We start from the raw sequence: 12,878 nt of genomic DNA, 5'->3' as shown, positions 1-12,878 counted from the left end.
GTGTTCATGGTGATTTTTTTTTTACTTTTCACCAGAATAGTTTCTTGTTAAACAAACTGGCTGAAAACTAGCATGCCAAATAATTTAGCAAAGTGAAGTACTTCTGGTTTTGTATACAAATAAACCAAAGCCAAACAAACTCCTCCCCACGATCAAGCAAACAAAAAACTAGACAAACCAAATCCAAAACCCCATCAGAAGGGACAGCACACAACCCCTCTGCCATACTCTCCAGGCCTCACCGTTCATTCAGGACTGCATGGGAGCAGCACTCACCTGCCAGTTTCCCAGGCCTCAGGACTGACCAGTAGCTTCCCAAGGATACTTTACTATTGAACCAAATATCTTATTTTTACTAAGAATATATCAAAATCACGTAATATATAATAAATTCTAATAGTCACTAGCAGCTTCACAGGAAAAGTCATCGAACAAGAATTATCTATTAGCCAATAACACTTTTTCTCCTCCCACTCAGTCTACTGTTTTTAACCTTTAGCTTAAATATATCTTTAAAAGAAGGACTAAAAATAGTTTACCTAGCCCTTCTAGTGATAGCAGTAACCAGATAACCTGCAGTAGTATTAAGGAATACTTAGGCTTAAGGTTCCAAGTCAGGATTTTATTACAGTACAACACAGGTTAATATTCACTCATTCATACTACTTTGAAATACGCGGGTATAAAGACAAATGCACACTTTTAACTGAAATAAAAGTGCTGAAGATCAAACTTTTGTATTAACAGTGTTCAGGGTATTGTCAAAATGTTTTGAGATTTAAATTACTAAAGATAGCTTGTTGTCAGTAAAAAGACCAAGATTTCTGGAATATAAGTATAAAGTTCTTTGTGCTTTCTTCCTATTCCAGGCAAAAAGACTACTTTTGACCCTTGAATATTTGGGGATTTCTAGATGCTGTCACCCTTGTTTGAAATTATTATTAAATGAAATAAAATATGCACTTGGTAGTATCACTATAAAAATAGGCTTTTCACGATTTTCTTTAGGGTAACACGATCACCCAGGATAAAAGCAAGGCAGGAAGTGGCCATCAAGATATTCTCTCCTTACCCATGGTTTCATTTAATGCAAAACAAATTCTATTAATAGTCTTTATTCCATATGGAAAAGTACAGTAGTTGTGCAGAAACAAAACTACATAACGAAAGGGTAAGACTTTCAAAAATATTAACCAATAAATAAGCCATAGTAGTTATAGCAGAACTCAGGAAAAGCCTATTAAAAAATGGCAAAGCTGTACAAAATACAATGGGAACAAATGTTAAAGAATGACACCGGAAGATTCTTATTCGTACAAAACCATAAGGATGCTCACAGGAACTTCATTACAACTACTCATTTTTAAACATTCTGTAAATATAGAACTTCCTTCTCCCCAATTCTAGAAAATAAATTTCACATCCCAACATATAAAACAAATACACTCCCACTGCTCTCAAAACTAGCATTTTAACATCCTTCAATAGCACGCCATTTTCATATAAAAATACCTTTAAACCAAGGTTCATTCCTGTACCTTATCTTTACAAATTAATAATACATCAGTTTGGACTTAATTAGCACCTCAAAGGTGTTCATATAAAATGAGATAAAGTGCCGTTACTGGTACACTGTTAACATGCCGTAACGACATATTGTTCAGTGCAATAACCAGCATGGATGAAGCTTACAAAGAACATGCAAATATGACTTTTTTTTTTAAACTAGTTGAAATAGTTATATTTACAAGTCTGAATACAACTTGGCTATTTAATATGTACAACATGTGACTATAAAGTAATGATTGTATAACAAAAGCAACCAACCAACCAGACCTTAAGTATCCAAATTAAATACTGTCCTTAAAGGACCTTGGAAGGCTTGTTCCAGGAGTGCTATCATTGTTAAAAGCAGCTGAGAGCTAATTTACACGTCAGCAAGAATGCTATATTCTTAGTATTTAACCCAAACCCAACGTGACCACCAATCATGATTCCAAATGGCTTACACTGTTTCCAAATATTAAAACACCTTTGAGTGGGAATATAGTTCCAAAAAGTTGCTATAAAATTGTGTTTAATGCGAACCATAACATGGAAATAAGCGCCTAATCATCTTCAGGGAGCTGCTATAAAGGGAATAATATTTGGATGTTCTCATATTTTGCTTTAAAAAAAAATCAGCTATATACTATTTATAGTCACACATTTGGCTAGAAATCACTTGGATCTTAATTTTGTGTGTGTGTGTATATATATGTATAAATTGGGATCCGACTCAATAGAACTATAACTTGAAAATCCCATCTTTTCCAGAATATATCATCTGGATATTATATCATGAATTAAACCTATCACTAGACATTCTCTATGAAATATGATTTTACCACACAGCAAAAGCTCGAAGAAAAGTGATAAAACCCAAACCATTTCATAAGAGAAAAGTATGAGTTAATGTCATCTTGGCTATCTTAAATTTTTAACTTAATAGGCATAACTAATTGTAGTTTCCGATTCTGGTTAGCATTTTTATTTATAGTGACTTCTGGCTATTATCAAAGAAAGTTTATCCCACATTTTAAATAAATCAGTGGTATCTGATCCACTCCTAAGGAAAAAGGAAAAAAAATGTGGCTAAAAAGTAATTTTTTCTCATTAAAAAAAAACATTAAATTACCACCAGGAGCCAATGCAGTTTTCCAAATTCTACAAATGGGTCTCTTTTAAGGCTCACACATTTGACTCTATGAATGATCGCTTTGGTTTTGCCGAAGGAAGGTGACTCCTGTGGGCTTCATTACTGATATGAGGCTGCTGTTTAGAGATGCTTTCCTGGTACAGATGAGAAACAGTCTTAGTTATCCTGTTATCTTGACAGTGGGCTGGAATTTGGCACTTCCTATCTTCTACCTCCTTCACCTGTGCCCCATTATGGACACTTCCACCCAGGGTAGAAACGGAACAGGTTTTGGCTTGGCTATTATATCCTGCCGCTTGTTTCAGAGAGGGCTTCTCAGAGTTCGAGGGCTGCAGGCCAGCTGCAGAAGATGTGTTTGTCAGTAGCCCCTCTGGCACCTGACAGTGCCAGGTGCGGTTTGGAGGATTGCTCTGCTGTTGGAACCTTGCAGTCTTATCCATGATACCCATGAATGGGGTATTGCGTGGTCTGTGCTCAGCTGTACCGCTCTGAACCTGGTTAACAGCCTTCTCTTTGATGCGAGCATCTGGTCCTTGGCTCTTGAAGCCATCTGAGAAACTGCTGCTTGAAGTCAAACTACTGGTTGAACTTGACATCTTTACGCTGCTAGATGGAGAACCAGAAGAGCTTGAGCTGGTGAGGGAAGCTGGGTGCCGCGTATCGCTGTAGCTCACCGGCCCACCCTGACAGAGAGGAGCTACATCCACGGCCACAGAAGCGTGAGACAGAAGCCTCTCTGCGGTTTTTATCTTGCTTGGTAAAGGATACGCAGCACCGCTCTCAGCCTGCTGCAGCTGGACACCGTGGCTGGGGCCCAGGCGCTCTCCAAAACGGCCAGAACCCGCCCCCACAGTGAAAGTGCCTATTCCCTCTGAATGCTGGTTTCTGCTGCCAGAAGTTGCAGAGATTCTACCTGGCATGGGACTTGGGGGAGGGTTCACAGAAGAGACCTGAAGTTTTGTGCTACCATCTCTCACGCCGGCCTGTCCGGAACCTAGATGTTGGCTGGTTTTCACTATCTGTGCCTGCCTGGTGGGCTGCACCACCAACCCTGGCTGTGCTACAGGCTCCCGCAGGGGCTTGGTGACTCCCGGCCTGTTCTGCGGGGAGGCTGGCCTCATTTTGGACTGTAACCCTTCTTGAAGGTTTCGGATGTACGGGGAAGGGATGGATGAGGATGGCTGGGCCCTGGGAGTCGGGGAAATGGATTCTTCCTGTGGAGAGGTTTCCTCTTCTTCGGCCTCCTCAAGATGAAAGTGGTCGTTTAGTCCAGGGGTTGGGGCGTCCTCTTCGTTATCTGAGTCATTGGGAGGAGCTGGGGGTGGGCACTGCTGTTTTTGCTGTTGGTTCCTCTGGAGTTGCTTGCATTCCTCTTCCACGCGGGCCAAGAGCCTCTTGATTTCCTGATTGGTGGGACAGAGTTTCACAGCTTCCCGTAAGTCAGCCAGAGCTGCCACAAACTGCCTTTATAGTAAAAGAGAAGATATAGTTAGAAGCCATGTAAGCATGTGCTCTGAATGGAACTATTCATAAAATAGCTCTTCTAAAAGGGAAGAGAAGGTAGCTGAGTGGATTTTGAACACTTACTCAGGAAGACAACAGGACCCATTTAACTAGCTTAGAGTTACTCAGCTAAGGAGTGCTGAATTCTAACCCAATCTGTGTGACTCCAGGGCCCTGCTGACTCTGTAAAGACCACCAGGCTGGGAGTGAGAACAGGCATCAATCAGTGGGTGTCAGAATCCTCATAAAGTTACCTCCACCCTCCCCTCTCACCATGCCCACCTGTAATTCAGAAGTCTTACGTGACTCCTTCCTTCTTCCCCACCATCTCCTCTTAACGTCTATAGTTGGCGCTTTCATTGATAATATGGACTAATCTAGGAACTTTAGGTTCCAATAAGTGTCAATTGGGGTGGAGGGGAAGAATAGTTATTGAGATGTCAGGAGAAAATAAATGTTTAGCCATTGCTAATAATATCCACTGTTGTGCCTCTTGGAAGCTACCAATTTAGGATTAAAAGGGACGAGAGGCATCTAAGTACTGCTTATGAATCAGAAGCCCCAAAGTCAACCAGAAGCTTTAACACCACAGAAGCACAGGAAGGCTTCTCTAGCCACGTATCTAAGCCCAGACAGTACCTGCTATTTCTCTTCGCTCTTGCCCTGGCATAAAAGGCTTCATAGGACTTTGGTTTCAGCTCAAGAGCCTTGGAAGCAAATTCTTCTGCCATGCCAAAGTCCTGGTGTCAATATTTAAATACATGAGTCAAAAGCAGCACTGAAACATGATTACAGGCAACTTTTTAATAGGAATTTTGCTCTAAAGGTTAGCCGAGAAATGGGACGTAACTGGAGAGAGATGAAGGGTAAAGAAAGTTCGTTTGTTTATTTTTGTTTTAAAGCTAGGATATAGTTAAAGCTTATTAAGATTTTTAAGAGAAGAATCCAGTAGAGAAGCAAGAATTGACGATTCAAGAGAGAGGGGAACAGTGGTAGAAGCAGTACGCCAGAAGGCTGGAGCAGACAGAACCCAGCACACCGGTGGAGAGTCAGCCTCAGAGAAGGGCACAGACGCTTCACCCTCTGTGACAGGAGGGAGGGCAGAATATGTGGGCAGAGAGGCAGGCAGGTCAAGAGATGAAGATAGGTGAGAGGATGAAGTTAAAAAAAAATTAGAAGTACTGAAACAAATCTACTAGTTACTAGTTACAAATTAACTATGAGTTAGCTACTATTTATCACAAATTAAACAGTTCCTGGCATACCCTCTAAGCAAACATAATAAGCACTAGGCAGATTATAACACATTTGAGTTGAACTTTACCATGCCTTTTCCTTTTGATTCTGGGGATGGGCCACTCGTGACAATGTTGGCCATACACAGCTGGGGAGGGGAGGGGAGGAGGAGCAGTTTGCACTTGCTTGTCATCACTGAAGCAAAGGAAACTATACCCAAGTGCATTCCTCTCGACATCTTGAGAGGCAGGTAGTGACAGTGATCAAATGACGGTCATCAGAGAGAAGCAGTTTCCCGTAAACCAAGTTCATAGAAACGTATATACAAATCAGACAGGAGGCCCCATGATCTGGTCTATGGAAGGGCTGGCCTTCACCACTGTGAAAACATTCTACTGCTGACGGAACAGAATAAGGGACACAGCTTACATTCGTTTTTCTTCGGCAGCGAGACAAATTGAGATAGAGGGAAACTCTCAGTTCATTGAACGGTCTCATGTCCTCTCCGAATCCTTCTCGGGGAAACTTCCTTAAGGCATACTGGTACCTCTGGGCTGCTTCTTTCATCTTCCCTTTCTAGGATTGAAAAATCATATTTATCCTTTACCAGAAGCTCCAAGATGAATAACCCCCCACACCCTGAAGATCCTAGAAAGGTTATCTCCCTCCGCCGCCAAAACCATGACAGCACGTTGAAAGGACCCTGATGAGGAAGCGCGTGGCCAGAACTAGAACACTAATCAGCCTGAACACACGGCCTGGCCGTTCACACAGCCTTCCGCGGTGTGTGCTTCACGCAGAAAGAAGCCAGTTTTAGTGGAAGGCATCTGTAAATCACCAAACTGATAATTATCGATCTTAACACATCGGATTGTTTTCTGTTATACATTTCCGAAAACCTTTTCATGAATGATCTCTCATCTAGAGATATTTAAATGCTAAGTGTAATAGAAATCAGATAAAAAATGATGCAGTTCCTAAGGCAAGTAGAGTCTTGTGGATAAACCTAGAGCTTGCTATAGAATGATAATTTTTCTTTTAAGAGGAACTAAAGCATGGGCTTTAAAAATCAGTACAGCACCGCAAGTCATTTTCAAGGCTAAAGAAATCTATTTGCTCAGTCAGTTCCGTCGCACAGCAGGTATGAAGTCTGTTGAAATGGCTTAGTATTTCTAACATAATTGCCTACCAAAGTTCACATTAAAACCACTTCAAAGCCACAACAATACACACTCTGAACTCAATTTCAAACTGATTCCAAGCCAGGAACCCTGCTGGGTCATGCTTTATGCCTATTTATTTGTTGTTATTAAAAAAAGAAAAGGGAAAAACTAAAACATAACAACTGCAGCAGCCTCGTGGTAAAAAGGATTAAAATGGTCATAATCTAGGTTTCTGTTTCCATAATCTTTTAATTCTGTCTAGTCATAGATCACATTTACATAGTGATCTACGTAAATGGCCTACACATCTATCTAAACTAGGCAAACTATAGCTTCCGGGCCAAATCTGGCCTACTGCCTGTTTTTATAAATATAGTTTGATTGAGACACAGCAATGCTCATTCGTTTATGTATTATCTGTATCTGCCTTTGTGTCACAGCGCCAAACCTGGGTAGTTGTGATGGAGACCACATAGTAAAGCCTAAAATATTTACTATCTGGCCCTTTCCAGTAAAAGTTTGCTTTTGATCTAAACTTATAGCTTATTCATAAAACAATTTATTAATCTGTAAACCATATTTCCATTTCTAAGGGCAAATGGAAAAAAATCCAGTCTCCTGAGTAACTATTACATATAACTTGACTATTTTAAGTAAAAATATCTCTAGAAACAGTTTTAAATTCCAGAAGCTCATAGATATTAAGATTATCACGCCTTAGGAGACTTAATGATTCTTTTCTCCTGAAAATGTCTCCTGAGTGTCCCCTCCCCGTGTGTCTCATGACTCCGTGCGCTAAGGAATCTGCTTGTATGATGTATTAGTTAAATTAGAAACAGCTCTGCCTTCACACCAAGGCTTCGGGCCATAAGTCAAAGTTATAGCCACAAGGATTCATTCAGAAATAATGGTTCTCAAACACAGCGAGCAGGGCTTTTTACCTTGAAGATTCTGCTGTTAAGAGAGTAAGGCCTGGGCATGAGGCCAGGTTAGCATCTCTTGAAACTTCTATTAAAGCTACGCTACATGGATTCTGTGCAGTAGCACTGCTACGCCCATTATACAACAAACTAAGAGGTTGCTTGTAGGCCATTACAGCATCATAGAAAAAGGTGAATCACTTACTTTGTACATCATGTTTCCTTCCTCCATCAATTTCTGCAAAAGTATAATCAAAATATCAGGTTTGGAAGTAGCCATCGCCCAAGCAGCATTTCCTGCAAAATAAACATGCATTCAGAGGCATTTCAGTGGCCTTGGAGGAAAGAAGTTCAGTAGTTCTGTGGTCCCAGCACAGCTAAGATCATAGACAACAGAGACCCAGGTGCAGAGAACCACTGCTTTTGTGTCCTGCGGGCCTCCAGACGACCACGCAATGAAAGAAAGGGAGGGCACCAGTGAGCAGGTTTCTCCTCTAATCTGCCGTACACCGAAGTAAGCGCCTAGGAGGGGAAATGTACCCGGCACAAATTATGGTTATTCTGATGCAAAAGTACTGGAAAACCAGTGCGATAGAGTAGCCATGCCCCGTCCCTCCTTTCCAATGGAGGTCTAGGGTAAAATCAATTAAACAAGGCTTCAGAATAATGTCCTCAGTTTCCTGCAGTGCCTGTGATGGCTGGCAATGTGTGTTTTTAGCATCCTCTTGTATCCACCGCACTGTCTACCATTTAATCTACTCTGAGATGTCTCAGCTTTGGCCCTTCTGTCCTCTTCCCACCACTCATGCTCTCGACCCTCCCTGCTCACATCTATGTCCAACTTCTCTCAGCCTACAGCAAGGCCACAACCTTCTTTCTAACCCTCTTCTAAACACGTGCTGTGAGTGGTACTCGAGAGCAGACTCAGATGTAGGACTGCTCAGGTTGAGACCATGACTCTGCCCTTGACCTTAAGGAAGTTATTTGCCTCTCTGTGACTTGGTTTTCTCCTCTGTAATGTGATGATATTGTCACCACCTATTTATAGTTAAATATGGTAAAACATGAAACTGCTTAGAAAAGTTCCCTCTACTTTTCTAATTCAACTGCTTAACAATATTAGCCAATATCATCATCTTCATTACAGTCCCCTCCTCGGCACTGCTGTTGGCCCAAGTTCTGCCATAGCAAATCCAAACATTGCTGTTCTGGTTGCTGTTTCCCCACGCATACTGAATGTTGTGTCATGTTCCAACCAGCCACACAGAAGGGGCTCTCAGACCTCTTTGTTTCCCCAACACTATCCTCACGTAACCCCCCATTTTGTCTCCAGTACATTACATGAACTCTCCCTCATGGAAACCACTGCCATTTCCCCTTCCAGCTGACTATGCTTAACCTAGAACGGAAGTTCTTAAACTCGGCCACTCATTAGAACCGCCTGTGAGCTTTCCTACTCAGCACCCCCACCCAGAGTCGAAAGGAACTGTTCCCTGATGTAGCTCCCAGACATCCCCGACACCCCGCAATTCTAGACTGTCCTTCAGCATTGGCCTCTGCTTCCTACCTACAGAGGCAATAATACTATGAGCTAAACATTTTAGAAGACTGTGATTAAATGAGCTTTAGGAAGAAAAAAAAAATTCTCCAAACACCTGACATCTTAACCTGGGGGCAGGTAAGTCTTTACGGTCCCTCGTGTCCTCTAAAATCTGAAGCTAACCTCCTTCTCACTGCTGAAATGTTTACTGACCTAATTTGGCTCCTTTTCGCAGTAGCGTAACCACTACAGATGTGTTTCGACAACCAATGGCTCTGTCCAAAGGACGCATACCGCTGTGGTCCACGTGCTCGATCACAGCTCCCTTCTCAACCAGGTACAGCACCTGCAGGGGAGAGCAGAGGCCCTGAGGAGCGGCTTGTGGTCGGAGCACTGCCACATGCCCACCCCCACATTCTGGTGTAGGAGCTGGCAGTCTTAGCTTTATTTGATCTTCCATGTCTCTGGCCATTATGAATTCTAGAATAAAAATGAAGATGAAAGAAAACAGAAGAAAAGCTGCAATCCATACCTAAAACCCACTCTGTTAAAGTGTTCATATCAGCAATGAGGGAGGCAGATGAACACTCCCAGGGAGGGACATGTTGTGTACATGAACTCATATAGCACGGATGTCATCATCTGTCTTGTCTCACACCCCACCCCCAGGCCACGGAGATGAGACATGGCCACCTTTTCATCTCCAATCACTAAGGAGGCACACCGTGCAATAGTTCCAATGTGCTGGCAGGCTATGTCAATGGGTACTTCAGACGCACGCAGATCCACATAGCCTGGGTACAGCAAGCTGTACAGATCAGTATCTTGGGATCAGTTCGACTCACATTAAGGCTTAGGATTGAGATCTGAATATAAAGAGACCTGGGACTGTAAAGATGTTAAGTTTGAGACCCTATTATGACGAATCTGATGTGACAAAATAGTTGTCACTTAGACTAAATAGAGAACAACACTGGCCACTCAAATTGCTATATTTACTGGAAAAGAGGCCTGTAGCCCATTTAGATTTTCATGTGGATTGATAGATTCTATCAGTCTGCCTGATGTTCAAAATGACACTAGAGGGATTAATATGCAGAATATATAAAGAACTCCTATAATTCAATGAAATTCCAAATAATTCAATATAAAAATGGTCAAAGGGTCTGAACAGATATTTCTACAAAGATGATATACAAATGGCCAATAAGCCAATAAAAAGATGCTCAACATCATTTGTCTTTATAAACATGCAAATCAAAATCACAATGAGGTACTGCCTCACACTGTTAGCATGACTACTATCAAAAAAAAAAAAAAAAAAAGCGAAAACAAACAAACAAAAAACCAGAAAATAAATGTTGGTGAAGATGTGAGAAAGTGGAACCCTGTGCTCTGTTGGTGGGAATGGAAAATGGTGCAGCCACTGTGGACACAGTATGGAGGTTCTTTAAAAAATTAAAAATAGAATTACCATATGATCCAGCAATCTCACTCCTGGGTCTACATCCAAAAGAATATGGCTCCATCTCAAAGAACTTGCAGGATCTCAACGAGTTATTTGCATACCCATGTTCATAACAGCACTATTCACAATAGCCAAGGGGTGGAGGAAACCCAAGTGTCCATAGATGGATGAACAGATAAAGAAAATGTGGTGTACACATACAATGGAGTATTATTCAACCTTAAAAAGGAAATTGTCACGTGCTGCAACATGGATAAACCTTTAAGACATTATGGTATGTGAAATAAGCCAGATACAAAAGGACAAATACTGGGTGACTCCATTTATATGAGGTACCTAGAGCAGTCAAATTCAGAGACACAGAAAGTAGAATGGTAGCTGCCAGGGGCCAGGAGAGGGAAGGGAGGAGGGGGAATTGTTTAGCAGGTAAAGAGTTCTAGTTTTACTAGATGAGAAAGTCCAGACACTGGCTGCACAGCAGTGATAGTATACTTAATGCTACTGAATTCTTCACTTAGGAATGGTTAAGATGGTACATTTTATGTTGTGCAATCTATCACATTTTTTTTTTTAAAAAGTACTAGAATGGTAAACTCCTTTACTTTTTCCTAATGTTGATAAGCTACAAGATTTGGTAAGGTAGTATAAGCTAAAAAATAAAAGTGTGGATATGTGAGGTTTAACAGCTATTTTTAAAAATCAATATTAAGCACAGTTTACAACATCCAGGAAGTTGAGACCACCTCTAACATCACTGCCTTTTAAAAGCATCAAGACACAGATGTGCAGGGTGAAGGTGGCTTTTGCTCCAAGGTCCATAGCTTTAGCAACACATGTCTCTCTAGCTAATCCCAGCAGTAGACATATTTAAATATTCAAAAGTGATAACTCTCAAGGGGCTGAATATTCCTCTAGGACCAGGTGAGCACTAGAGATGTGGGTCCTGACAAGGACCTTGTTTCTACCCCAAAAGACATTTTGCAGCTCTTAGTTTACTAAGGTTTTTATCCCCTCATACCTCAACTAGGTGTAGGCATGGGTCAGAGAGAAAGACGGCGCCCAAAGCATTTTATATGATGTTTAGACAATGCCATCGAGCTATAAAAACACACCAGATAATTATTTGATTAACAATTTCTCATATGTGTAGAAGTGACTTTTAAATGATCTCTACAGAAATTCTATTTATATGGATTACTACAAGAAAATTAAACTACACATGCCTGTGTGTATACACATTTATCTATGTGTCTGGTGTATATAGTTTGTTTTCATTGATTTTTAAGCTTTATGAATCTATTAAAATGTTCACTACAGTTCTGACAGATTGTACGTCACAGAATTAAAGGGAGATGAAAGATACCCCAGAACACACACGAACACACTGACCACACTCAGGCACAGCCCCTCACACTCTCTGGAAATGTTCTGGGTCCAGAGTTTCTCTGTGGTGCTGGTCCAGCACACAGGGCGGGTGGAGCAGCCTGACCACCTGCGGTACCTACGGTCTCTGCGTCGCCGTAGAAGGCAGCCAGGTCCAGAGGCGTGCGGCCATTCTTGTCCATCTGGTCTATCTCAGTTCCTTCCTCGACCAGAAACTGGACCACTGCCCTGTGACCCTTCAGACAAGCCCAGCTTAGTGCTGACAGACCCTCTTTGTCCAGAGAAGAAAGAGCAGCTCCTGAAAGAAAAGCCCAAATCACAGAACATGAACTTCACAAGACCAAGTCCAGAAGCAAAGCATCTCACACCTGCAAACACCTGGCCTGACCATGTGGCAAGCAGGTGCTGTGAAATCTGAAGCTGACTTGGGAACGGGACCGTCATGGCTGAAGCTGATATGGGTGTGTGGGCTTCATTACCTACTCTCTGTGCTTGTAAATTAGAAAATTTCCACAACAGAAAGACTTAAAATTTGAATCAGAAAGCACTGAACGAGTCTGCCAAAGCTCTTTTCTTTGTCCCTGCAAAGAAATCTCTGCAGAGGCAGACAGTGCTGCTACCTTTTGAAAGGAGAAATTCCACAGTGCTTAAGTGCCCTTCGCAAGCAGCCACCATGAGGGGCGTCCGGCCCTGCTTGTCACTTAGGTTCACATCGCAGCCGCGTTCCAGCAGCAGTCTCACAATCTGAAACAAACACTCAGAATTACAATCTTCCTGCTATGAGTTTATAACATGTTCTCTATACCCAGGCGAGGTTTTCCACTTTAAAAAGTAATAAAAGGACTCTCTTATTTTAAAAATCCCTCTTAGTTGTGAAATCTGCGTGGACTGTAAAATGTTTCTATTATATTCCTTTGAACAAAATCTTCTTCCAAATGTATATGTATATTTTTTAACATGACTAAAC

At 41.6% G+C, this 12,878-nt stretch overlaps 1 protein-coding gene across 12 annotated transcripts in view; it reads right to left on the bottom strand.

Moving 5' to 3' along the window:
- Positions 1–601: 601 nt before the first annotated feature.
- TANC1 (tetratricopeptide repeat, ankyrin repeat and coiled-coil containing 1) overlaps positions 602–12,878 on the bottom strand; it is a 215,529-nt gene continuing 203,252 nt past the window's right edge. For all 12 annotated transcript variants that reach the window (XM_006921103.2, XM_015596701.1, XM_025039235.1 and 9 more), the window contains 7 exons: positions 12,532–12,655; positions 12,034–12,209; positions 9,274–9,406; positions 7,726–7,817; positions 5,867–6,013; positions 4,841–4,941; positions 602–4,162 (listed from right to left, as the gene is read on the bottom strand). In XM_006921103.2, coding sequence (XP_006921165.1) covers positions 2,731–4,162; positions 4,841–4,941; positions 5,867–6,013; positions 7,726–7,817; positions 9,274–9,406; positions 12,034–12,209; positions 12,532–12,655 — 2,205 coding nt within the window. In that variant the 3' untranslated portion in view covers positions 602–2,730. The remainder of the gene's footprint in view (positions 4,163–4,840; positions 4,942–5,866; positions 6,014–7,725; positions 7,818–9,273; positions 9,407–12,033; positions 12,210–12,531; positions 12,656–12,878) is intronic.

The sequence above is a fragment of the Pteropus alecto genome, unplaced genomic scaffold (assembly GCF_000325575.1).
Source record: "Pteropus alecto unplaced genomic scaffold, ASM32557v1 scaffold3, whole genome shotgun sequence".
Taxonomy (NCBI): Eukaryota; Metazoa; Chordata; class Mammalia; order Chiroptera; family Pteropodidae; genus Pteropus; species Pteropus alecto.
This window is presented reverse-complemented; position numbering and strand designations above follow the sequence as displayed.